General features: G+C 36.3%; 2 protein-coding genes across 3 annotated transcripts; both read left to right on the top strand.

The window, feature by feature from the left end:
* The first annotated feature begins 1,454 nt into the window (after nucleotides 1-1,454).
* On the top strand, nucleotides 1,455-12,039 carry LOC126967868 (S-methyl-5'-thioadenosine phosphorylase). Of its 2 annotated transcripts, none has more exons than XM_050812558.1 (8): nucleotides 1,455-1,694; nucleotides 4,292-4,467; nucleotides 5,534-5,671; nucleotides 5,836-6,015; nucleotides 6,220-6,295; nucleotides 7,159-7,245; nucleotides 7,483-7,605; nucleotides 11,942-12,039. In XM_050812558.1, the coding sequence occupies exons 1-8, from the start codon at nucleotides 1,671-1,673 to the stop codon at nucleotides 11,975-11,977; spliced, it is 840 nt and encodes a 279-aa protein (XP_050668515.1). In that variant the 5' UTR covers nucleotides 1,455-1,670; the 3' UTR covers nucleotides 11,978-12,039. The 2 variants fall into 2 exon arrangements, with proteins under 2 accessions (XP_050668515.1, XP_050668514.1); XM_050812557.1 differs by lacking the exon at nucleotides 11,942-12,039 and adding an exon at nucleotides 8,172-8,270.
* On the top strand, nucleotides 1,745-3,277 carry LOC126967873 (cytochrome c oxidase assembly factor 7 homolog). Its single transcript, XM_050812564.1, has 2 exons — nucleotides 1,745-2,346; nucleotides 2,830-3,277. Exons 1-2 carry the CDS (start codon nucleotides 1,962-1,964, stop codon nucleotides 3,201-3,203), a joined length of 759 nt encoding a protein of 252 aa, XP_050668521.1. The 5' UTR covers nucleotides 1,745-1,961; the 3' UTR covers nucleotides 3,204-3,277.
* Nucleotides 12,040-12,106: the final 67 nt, after the last annotated feature.

Genomic DNA, 12,106 nt, shown 5'->3' with positions numbered 1-12,106 from the left:
AAGATGCAAGAAGCGAGTCCATCTTTTTTTTAAATTCTTCAACATTACATTCCAATAGTTTTGCAATTTCCTGCCACGCATCTTGTTTGTAAGTAGTTTTTTTATAGTGTTCATACGTCGGAACCCACAGACATCTGGAATTTTGGTAGGCTTCTATCATTAATAAACACTTTTCTTGAGACCAATCCATAATTTAATTGATATAGGTATGTATACAATCACTAGAACACAAGAACGCTTTGAAGAGACCGCTCAGGGGCGCGAGCACTTCCGAACACGCAAGAACGCTCTAAGCAACTGTTCGCGCGCTCTAGCGCCGTTTACATCGAGCGAGCCTGCATTCTTAGAATATTCCATAGAATCTTTGCGAACGCACTTAGAACAACGAAAGAATGCTCTACGCCTGTTTACACTAAAATATAATTTGATATAGTGGGGATAGAATGAGCAATCGCTCGTCTGATGTAAATTGACCTTGAAGTGACATGCACAGAACACTTTTACTCTAACGAGGTGACATGCCGTCTCCAGTCTCCTTCATACCTCCTGAAATCCCCCGGCCCACCTCCTTCAAATGACTCCTCTCCCTAGTTTTCACTCTTTACTCCTTACGTTTTAATGTTAAGTTATAACTATTTCTTAATGAAAAAAAACGACACGGCGAACAGGACGTACAGCTGATGGTAATTGATACGCCCAGCCCAACGCCCTGCAATGCAGTGCCTCTCACGATTATTTTATTATTTATTGAAAAACCCAAAAATTATAAACGGCTCTACAATTGCACTCGTCATTTTGAGACATAAGATGTCACGTCTCATTTGCCTAGTAATTTCACTAGCTACGGCGCCCTTCAGACTGAAACACAGTAATGCTCACACATTATTGCTACAGGGCAGAAATAGGTGCCCTTATGGTACCCATTATCTAGCCGGCATCCTGTGCAAAGGAGCCTCCCAACCTCCACTAGATCAGTCTTAGCTTTCTAAATGTGCAGGACGATGAAAATCGGCCAGTTTCATAGAAACACCGGAGTGTGGTGTCCCATCCAAAGCCAAAAATGAGACTAGATAGAATAGGCACACTACTTGTTATTCCGGCTGTCGCACGGTGTGCATCAAATACAACATATACTTGCATTATTTTAAGAATGTTGCTTTGAACATCACCACGCCCGCCAAAATATTGAGGCCCAAGGTGATCCAATACTTTTTTTTATACTTACAAAAATATAAAAATATTATATTTACTAGCATGGCCTATCTTCCCATAGTAAAATACTCAACATACCTAAGAGGCTAGACGGCTTCGTCAAATGTCTGTGTAAAATATCTTTGACCTGTGGTAGTACTGTAGGTATGTAGTGAAATAACTAAGTACTGTATGTAGTGAGGTAACTCTGTAATGTGAAGTGTGAACTGTCTCGAGAGTAAGTGTTCTGTAACTACTCTAATAGTATGGTGTAGTAGTCTATACTGTATTTGTATTAAAATTTCAAATTCTTTGGTTTGTAGTTTGGTTGTTACTTTGCTTAATTTAGATGTTAAAGTGTAATACGTAAGTTATATATATATATATATACTTGCGTTGTGGCTTTACTACATTAATTTTTTTAAAAAGAAGTACACTGTGTTAACTTAAAGTTTATACCTAATATCAGTTAATGTGAGATGGGTGACACACGGAAAATTAAGGTGATTCCATCATAATTTTTACATTATCATTAAGTTTGATGTATCTACAGTTATTATATCGTAAATATCATTACTTTAAGCTTTAATTGAATCAGAAATAAATAGTTTTTAATGACCAAATTTCCTAAATTAAATGAGTTGTTCAAGTTATGTTTACTAAAATGATAAGTCTTATCAGTTTGACATTACGTTTGAATATGATAGTTGAAGTGTTATCTAATGCTCTAACCTATGATCTGTGATTAAATAGTATAAGTGTGTGATAAAATGGCTTACGACTTACAAAAAGAAGAAGAGGTCAAGGAATTTGTGGAAAATCTCGGTATAGAATACAGATTTGGTTGTTACAAAGAAAAAAAGCCCGAAGTATGCCATCTTTTAGGTGATTACCTCGAAGCGATTAAAAAAGACTTCAGCAAAGCGGGAAAAGTATTTAAAAACAATTGTTTAGAATATAAATACGGTAAATCATGCTTAAAGATCGGAAATTACAATTTGATTGGAAAGGGTCTAGATAAAAGTGATACTCAAGAAGCACTGAAATATTTCGAGAAAGGTTGTGAATTGAATGAGCCAACTGCATGCCTTCATGCTGGTTTATTGCTCACAGGAAGTGGACCTGATAGTAAAATTGACAGAAATGTTCCAAAAGGTAATGGAATCTGCTTTTTTTATATATAAAATGATGGTATATCATAAGGTTATGAACACTTCTCCATATTAACCATGGACAATTATATTTTTTATTAACTCTTGTTATATAATGTCTGATAACAAAATATTAACCAAAATTTATAGGGTATTCTAGACATAACAAATTACAAACATTCATAACATAACCTCATTGGGGCCAAGGATTTTTACAATTAGTTAAGAAATTCCCTTTTCTTGTGTTCCAAAATCTTCCACAACTTGTCAAAGTCTGGTGTTGGACCACATTGCAGAATTAGGTAGTAAATTTTTTTCCAATATGTTTTCCGAATACATATAACTGAGATAGGATATACAGATGCTCGTACAGACTTTCTATGACATTACAAATAAAAACAGTGGTTGTGATTATTTACCATACTGTGTTAATGTTATGTGTAACAACTAATCTAATTAAATTTGTTAATGTCATTTAAATTTTTAGGTTATGATTATTTGACAAAGAGCTGTGAAGGCAAAGACGCAAATGCATGCCACTATTTAGCTGGAATGTACCTGAGTGGCGTCCCAAAGAATCCAAAAGAGTTCAACCCACACAAACCAGAGAAGAATAAAAATATTGAGTATCTTATCAAACAAGATTACATGAAAGCATTTGAATTTGCCAAAAGTGGTTGCGAGTTGGGTAATATGTATGCCTGTGCTAATGTCAGTATTATGTACAAGAAAGGCGATGGAGTTGAGAAAAATTTAGAATTATCGAAGAAGTATTTTGAAATTGCACAAAATCTCCATAAAGCTCATGAACTAACTAAAGAACTTAAATTCCAACAGGGCCTAGATGAAGACAAAAAATGAATGAATAGTATATTACGTAAAAATTTGCATTTGTTTTGCATTCTTAGATATTATAATAAATTATTATAGCTGTATCTTGTAGTTTATTTTGTCAATTTTATAAGCAAGTTGGTATTGTGTAGACTCAGAATCTTGTTTTGGTCAGCTATTTCAATGTATCCTTTAAAGAGCAAATTATATGCTTTTACAAATAAACTGAGTATTTTTTCTCTATTTTGCTAGTTTGAGGCAGTAGTCTTCTCTTATTTTTTAATATCATAATATTAATAATTAAAAAGTAACTATTTCTGTTTGTTGTATGTTTATATAAAGAATATAATTATAAAAATATATAAAACTTAACTACTACTAAGTATACACTTAGAATATACCTAAAAGCTACAGATGAAGCATTTCTTGTTACCTATTTGAATAGATAATGTATATATTCAGTTAAATAGATACATGAATATATTTGAATGTAATACTACTAACTATGTAGTTTGGGACAACATAATATATATATGTATATGCTATATATTATCATACTAGATGCAGGCATATTATTATAGAGGTATCCCGAGATAAGCTTAAGTACTGCCATAGGTCTATGGAACAAATTATGATAGCAACACACATACTAGACAAAATTAGAAATGAAGACCTGAGACAAAAAACAAAAGTAACCGACATACTTACTAAAACAGATCAGCAGAAGTGGAGATGGACTGGCCACATGTTGAGATACAGCCAGGAGATATGGAGCAAAATTGTTACTAATTGGTATCCAAGAGGTTGCACACGGAGCCAGAGGAGAGTTGAACAAGATGGGAGGATGAACTCAAACTCACAGAGGGCCCAAACTGGAGAAGAGTGACCCAGAACAGACTCTAATGTAAAGAGCTATAGGAGGCCTTTGCCAAGTGTCACACTGAGTTAAGAGACATACTCTAACCCACAAAAAGGGCTTAATAGATAGATTTTCTGCGGCTGTGAACGATTTATGTCAGTTGATCATGGGTTTATTGACCTCCTAAACGCTTTCCGTTTCGCCACAATATATTATAGCAGGAAATAATTTTCATATATTTGGATCGTTATAATTATAGATTGGAATAATCGGGGGCTCAGGGTTCGATGACCCCGATCTCTTCAAGGACCCCGTCGAGAAATGCGTTTCCACTCCCTTCGGAAACCCTTCCGACATCCTGCTCGAAGGGTTCATCAAGGGCGTACCTTGTGTCATACTTGCAAGGCACGGCAGAAAGCACCAGTTTCAACCCAGGTAATGACCAAACAATGATGTATATATTATATAGTAAAACGGAGTTGATATTTTATTAACGTGCGCTTAACATAACTTAAAAGTGGTCAAATTATACCCGCAATTTCTTTGTGTCAACAATTAATGTTCTGCTAAATGCAGCAAAGTACACCATACTTCTGGCTCAGAATTAAAAAAGCTGTCTAATTTTGTTATCGCCCTAATCAAGCTATCCTTTTTGCGTCACTACGATATGTAAGATGGATGAATTGTGTCTATATGTGCTGTGCAAAACACTTCAGTTCGAGCTTCAACGCTGAAGGTTGCACAAAATATAACTCGTACTGAAGAGTAGTCAGTCACCTTTTTACGAGGAGGAAATACATTTTTTACTTTTTTTTACATTTTTACGTCCTACCCCTGCGCACTATAGGTGTGGCACAGGGAGTGTAGGCCTGTCAACCACTTGTCAATATTTGGTATTACCTACTAAAACCTCCTCGAACCTCATCTAGTTCCCCTGATTGCGCCTTCGCTATTTCCGGGATCTTTGCAGGGCATTTCGCCGGAAACCTCGGGAAAAGATGGTCATGTGGCCCCTTACCGGCTGGCAGACGAGCACTGAGTCGGAAGGGCAAAACACCTTCTTAAATTCCCAACCCGCCCAGCCGTCCTCTGAACATCAGCTGCGACCCTCTTGCAAGAGTAGTCATCTAGCCTATTCCCATCAAATCCACTTCCAGTCATTTCGTGGCTAACCTGGCTGTACATTAAGTGACCATTTATCAGGATTTCGGTAAACAACCTGTTTGGAGATATGTCGACAAGCAGGGGTAGGGGTTCTGTATCAGTATTAAATAGACAGTTATGGCGTTAGCAACAGGGCATCCCCGCCAGTCATCGCTGCAGAGCCGAAGGCAAGGGGAAGCCTTGAAAATGATCACGAAAGACGGTAGATCATTACATACATAATAGAATGTTTTTTGTTTGATAAGACCTACTTACTTACTCATTAAGGTATACCTACGGTATAATAGGCAATATACATCATTTTATATTACTACATTTAGTATTGTATAAATTCCAGCGACATAAATTACCGCGCCAATATATGGGCTCTGAAGACAGTGGGGTGTACTCATATCCTGGCCACAACAGCCACTGGCAGTCTGCAGGAGAACTACGCGCCGGGTACACTCGTTATTGTTGACGACTTTATTGACAGGTAGGTAATAATGCCTACTACTTGGCTGAGTTGAGTTCGTAAGTCTTTTTATGTGCCAAGTATATGCAGCCCAGTAAATGTAAAAAGGTAACAGTTACTATAAAATAAAATATCTATGTATCTTTGAATGGGGCAATCACCTATGGTATGGGTATCCTTCACAGGACTTGGGGTCGCGCCTGTACCTTCTACGACCGCACGCCCGGCGGCCCCAAGGGCGTGTGCCATTTACCCATGAGCCCCGCCTTCTGTGAGGTTACGCGCGGCGCCCTGTGCGAGGCTGCTCGTGCGAGAGGCTATCCGTGCGAGACCTCTGGGACCGTTGTCACCATACAAGGACCTAGGTAAGTATCAGCAACTCGATCTATTTCTACATGACTATCTAAGCATCACGGTTTCACCACTAAATGGCTTTTCTAATTAGTTGTTAGTTTAAACGTGAATATTTAAATGCCAAAATAAAACTTCCTTTAACTTAATTAAAAAAATCCACAACAAAACATTTTAGTAGGTAAGATATTTCACTTCTTATTCTTTTGCAATCTCAGGTTTTCCAGTAAAGCCGAAAGCCTGATGCACCGGCAATGGGGCGGCCATCTTGTCAACATGACCACAGTGCCAGAGGTACGAAAGCCAATGTTATTAGATAATATATTTTTATGATTAAATAAAAAACAATTTTAAATATTGTGCATTTAGGTTAAAAACTTTGACCTGCAAAGGCAACGAACGATGTTTGGATCTAATGTAAAAATTAACAACCTTCGATTTAAATTTTTCAACAGATTTATTCAAAAATTTACATCAAATATCATTAGCATTTACTACCACTTCGGAAGGTTGAGCTTTGAGTAGAAATATCAAGAAACTCTTAAATCAATATTTACTGTTTCATCACTACAAATTATTGTAATTACAGTCTATGTGGAGAATAAAAAAATAATAATAAAAAAAAACAAGAGTTAATTGAGCAGGAGGTTAGTAGATGCGTCGATCCCCACAATTTAATATAAAGTTATAATTTTCAAGTTTATGAAAATATATATTATTATAACTACAATTACCTATTATATTACTATTATTATGAGATAGCCTGCTGACAAACCCAGACGGACGGACAGCGGAGTCTTAGTAGATGAGACAAGGGTTCCTGTAGGTACAGAAATTCGGGTAAAGAATCTTAAAAACATTTTTTTTTGGCGAGGAGGAAAATACATTTACGTATTGAAGACCCCGAAACGGGGCCCATATATCCGGCTCGGGTGTAAACACCCACTACCGACTAAAAACGTCTTTTGTGTTGATAGCCTTTACAGCGAAGCGGGGCGGGGGCCTTGGAGGCCGATATATGAACAATGCGGAACTCAAATCCCCGCCTCCCGGGTTCCGTCCGAGCGCTCTTACCAACTGCACCAACTGTTCGAGTGACGCATAGATCGTAAATCTTAGTATGTCTATGTTCAAATATCAGTTTCTGTTAATTTCAGGTGACTCTAGCAAAGGAAGCTGGTCTGAGCTACGCGGCTCTCGCTCTAGTCACCGACTACGACTGTTGGCGGGAGAATGAGAAATCGGTATGTGTGTTGAGCGGTGTCATAATATGTGTATACTATATTGTAGCGGGTGCTTTGTCCTTGCTAAATATATACAACGATGTCTCGAAAGCTAGTTACTTAAAATATGCGTCGATTGTCATAAAAATTTATAATATGTTGACTCATTTAAATCGAGGTAAGTGAGTAGAGTAAGACAGAGAAAGAGTAAGCCTTTCAAATTGCTCACGAGTTATGAACACTGTTAACACCTCGCAGGTGTGCGTGAGCGATGTCTTAGAAGCCTTCGGGAAGAACGTCAAGAAAGCTGCCGATGTGATTCTGGACGCGATACAGATCCTGGCGGCGAGAAGTGATCACTCCTATCTGGACACCTGCCAAGTGAGTGGACTTTGACTCTTTGAACGTCATCCTACTTTTATCGGTTATTTTGTCCAAAAGAGCTTAATAGTGAACTAGTGCTTACTACGTACGCCCACGCTATTTGGCTGTTTAAACACAATAAAGAAAACTAGAGATGTAACGGATATCTGGTGTCTAGCCTATCCGCTCTTGTTTGCACTATCCGGCCGGATTCCGGATAGTAAAATAAAAAAATCTCATTATTTTACACAAGGCAAATCATACCACAATAAGACAGAATGTTTAGTATGAATGAAAACCAAAATTTCGGCATTTGTAGGTAAAAACAATCTCAAAAAGTGTCATGAGGTTCACGTATAAAGTTTGATCTATTCTCATAGTTCACCTCGCCTATATTCAAATCAAACTGAACAGATATCCGGCCAAACCACTATCCGTTTCATCTCTAAAGAAAACCACGAGGATATTTATATTATCCCAACGCACAAATAAAAATTCAGACTTCAAAACGCCAACATACAAAAAGCCAATTTTTGTATGTTGGCGTTTAACAATCAAAAGACTGAGTAATATGTTTGTTTCAGGAGCTGGTATCATCTTCTATAATGCTGAAGGAATGATTGGAAAAGCGTAACTTATTGTCACACACAATAAACAAACAAAATAAAAGAGGTTCCACTGATCGTGTTTTACTTCACATTTAACTAAACAATTTGTTATGTTTTTAAAGTGATAACCTCACTTTTGGGATTAATACACAAACAAAATTTTATGAACGATGCGGGGCTGGAACCCACGATCTCTCGCGTTCCTTGCGAGTGCTCTCCCAACTGAGCTAACCGTTCGAGTGACGTATCGTCATAAAATCTTGTATGCTTTGTTCAACTCTCAGGTTGCGGCTTCATCTACAGGATCTACTTTACAGTTGCTAACATGCTCAATCCTAATATTTGCTTTTTAGGAAATTGACTTGAGATGTCGCTCTTGCTAATCTAAACAATTAGCTATAAAACCTGTGGCAGCAACCTGCGTTATGTCTTCGAGGAAATTGGATTACAGTAGGAATATGAAATCATGCATATATGTCTCAATATCCCTTCTTGTGATCGTGACAACATTGGCCTGATTATTTGGCGTTGTGTAGAGATGAGAGGTCTCACAGGATGTGCTTGTAGATGATGTCTGGCATTTCAAACATGCCCCGCACAGCTATTTTGTGGAATCAAGAAACGGCTGTTGTATTCCCGAACCGATACGACTTAGGGACTTTAGATAATATATACGTCTAGATTGAGCCTCTTGCTGCTAGACACCCGATTAAAACGGGTGTGCTTGCATTGCTCAAAATAGAGGTTAACTGTCAACCTCAATTTTTTTTGGACGTCTTCACAGCTGTCGCAGTCTATCTAGACGTATAAATGATCTAAGTTAGGGATCTTCAAGCTACCTACTAAAGACCAGTAACTTATCGCTCAACCTCTGAGTATTGCGGTTATCCAAGGGCGGTTGTTCACTTCATATTTTCTAGTCCATTTGCGCCTCTTTTATGAAAAAAAAACACTATGCATAAAATCATTTATTAATAACCACATACAAAATGACAAAATTACTGAATACACAAATCAAAATCAATAAAACTCAGAATATAACTTACAAACGAAAACAACTATTTGGACTGTATATTTAATCTAATATGTGTCTAACAATTAAATTATTTTTGAGAAAGAAAATTTGCATAAAGCCCTCCAAGATTCACAAATACGACATCATTTCGTCAAGATTACACAATATAATATTGTAAATACAACTTACCGTGTCACAGCTGTTGTCAGTCAACTCAAGTCGCGTTGTATACGGAATAACGATCAGACAAGTATTACGTGATGAAAATGATTTCTCTAGACTACGAAATTTTGTGATGAAAACGCCTCAAAAAAGGAGTATTTCTGAAGTGAAAACTTTTTTTTAGCGTGGTACGTATATTTTTACACGAGATAAAATCTCTGGACTCGCGACACCGTTACGAGACGCAGTTATGTGTGCATATATGCATGTTACATATAGCAGACCGCGAACGCGTCTAGGTATATATATCAAAAAAAATTTATTTCCTATTTTAGTTACCATGAACCTATAGTTTATATTTTTAATTGTAATAATTTTAATGATAATGATAGAAGAGTTGTCGACGTCAACGATGATTCATAAAAGAATATTAAATGTATTTTAAAGTTTCTAATAATTAATAAAATACAATTCATAACAAAATAGCCCTAGTATCCATCTAAAAAATGTCTAACGTGCCAGCCTTAATAAGTTTTCACTTCTGTCGGCTCTCCCGGAGTGTAACCCGTTTTTTTTTATCGTAGCCGCTTGTAAACGGACAAACAAAGCAAGTCGTCATTTCGTTCATAATTGCGTGCGATAGTTTGAACAAGCAAACAAAATTGTGTTTTGCCAATGACATTCTATACTTTATATTGACAGTCTAAAAACAAATCCGAAATATGGAACATGCCACAAATTACACCTTAATAAACTTCATCTGCTATATCTATACATTGACGCATTTACTCCAATTGTTTAAAATATTTTTGGTTAATAAGCAGCAATGTAAAACATTTACTCAGTTTAGGTTACGTATGTTGAATTTAGAACCCGATTGGGACAGTGACAGTTGACATATTACTAAGAACAAAAGTGTGCGTACACTGTCTTTAAGCACACTTTTGCCGTTCCGCTGTTAGACTGAGAATGATGTCATTATATGTGTATACACTGACCTATATAAATACCACTGGACAGGCTGTTCCATGACATCAAATTTTTTATGCTTATTTGAACCGCCGCTCGCGAGCGTCCAGAGAACAAATTTTGACGTATAATACAAATGGCTGCGAGAGAAGCGTATAGTACTCTGAAGTATATTGCGTTTTGAATTAATTTCGGTCGTTTTCCGTGTTATTTATTTATACTTCAGGAATCAACGTAATAAAGTAGATATTTTTTTTTGTAAATAGTTTTCCTATCGATATTTGTTTAGCTAAGGTTGTGATCTCTAGTTTTAGTACCGCAGACTCTCGCTACATGGCCAACAGCGCCAAAATGGCGAATATCAAACAGGCACAAAAGCACTTTGACAGCCGCCAGTCCAGTGGCAAATAGTAGAGGTCAGTGTGTGTATAGAATGTCGTTGTGTTTTCCGTATAATTTAGTGGAACTGTTTTTTTTTTTAGTTATTATATATTTTTGACGAATGGTAGAGAGGGCGCTGTATTGATTTTTTATACAAATATTTTCATATGGGAGAAAAAGTTTATCTAAAACTGGTCGCCCTTGAGTCTATAAACTCAATTTTACTCGTTCACATTAATCGCCATCTCACAACTAAATTAAGTATTGTATTGACTGTGAAATAGCAATGTCATTGTAATAAAATAGATATCTTATATATAAAAAAAGTTTGATTTAAAATGACCTGGTTATATAGTTATCAGACAAAACAGTCTTGTATACAGAAATAAATTAAGATTTATTGAATAAGTTAAAACCGAAATATGTTACTACCCCAGACGGACAAGACCTGAAGCTGTTAATTTTAAGTGGAGTGTAAGTGTATCTTTAATATATATAAATCCTGTTTCCTGATGTTTGTTTCCAGTGAACTTTTAAACTAATGAACGGTTTTAATGGGATCAATGCATGGAGTGCAGTGAAATAATTTATAGCAACAGGGAGCATATTTTACGACTTAATTCTTGGTGTTATGAAATATTATTATTGACAAATTCATAAAAAACAGTATTTTACTATGTACAGAACAAACTATGTCGGGTCAGCTAGTATTATATATATATAGATATATCTCATAAAAAATATAATTCGTACCAAAATTTATGGACCATGTGCGATTCGAAACAGCGTCTCTCAGGAGATCACGCCTCCAACTCTATAACCTCTAAGGTAAGCGTCACAAAGACCTCGACGAAATTAAAAATCTTGGTATGCTTGTCCAACAGTCCAGTTGTGGCGCCATCTACAGGATACCTGATAATTTTTTAAATAAAAATATTTTTTTAGAAGCTGACTGTACTATTGCCTGATGACGCTACGCAGTCGTTAATATGACATCGTTCCGTCCCTTTGCCAATCTGCGGGGATCATAAATACTCAACTTTATTCACATGGCGTAATATGATAGAGGCGATCAGTTTTAGATATAAATTACATCTTAATTACTTACATTACAATTACGTATTTGACGTATGTATGTGCGTTAATCACACTTACAGTTAACTTAATTCAAAATAATGGCGTTTAACAATCAAAAGACTGAGTAATATGTTTGTTTCAGGAGCTGGTATCATCTTCTATAATGCTGAAGGAATGATTGGAAAAGCGTAACTTAATGTCACACACAATAAACAAACAAAATAAAAGAGGTTCAACTGATCGTGTTTTACTTCACATTTAACTAAACAATTTATGTTTTTAAAGTGATAACCTCACTTTTGGGATT

The sequence above is a fragment of the Leptidea sinapis genome, chromosome 14 (assembly GCF_905404315.1).
Source record: "Leptidea sinapis chromosome 14, ilLepSina1.1, whole genome shotgun sequence".
NCBI classification, from domain to species: domain Eukaryota; kingdom Metazoa; phylum Arthropoda; class Insecta; order Lepidoptera; family Pieridae; genus Leptidea; species Leptidea sinapis.
The sequence above is the reverse complement of the archived record's forward strand: the minus strand, read 5'-3'. Positions and strand labels throughout refer to the sequence as shown.

Excerpts from the sequence above, each read along its gene's own strand:
- LOC126967868 (XM_050812558.1), top strand. The coding sequence starts at position 1,671 with ATGGGTGACACACGGAAAATTAAG. Across the intron at positions 4,468-5,533 it reads AAGCACCAGTTTCAACCCAG|CGACATAAATTACCGCGCCA; the intron begins GTAATGACCAAA and ends TATAAATTCCAG. Across the intron at positions 5,672-5,835 it reads GTTGACGACTTTATTGACAG|GACTTGGGGTCGCGCCTGTA; the intron begins GTAGGTAATAAT and ends TATCCTTCACAG.
- LOC126967873 (XM_050812564.1), top strand. The coding sequence starts at position 1,962 with ATGGCTTACGACTTACAAAAAGAAGAAGAGGTCAAGGAATTTGTGGAA. Across the intron at positions 2,347-2,829 it reads TGACAGAAATGTTCCAAAAG|GTTATGATTATTTGACAAAG; the intron begins GTAATGGAATCT and ends TTAAATTTTTAG.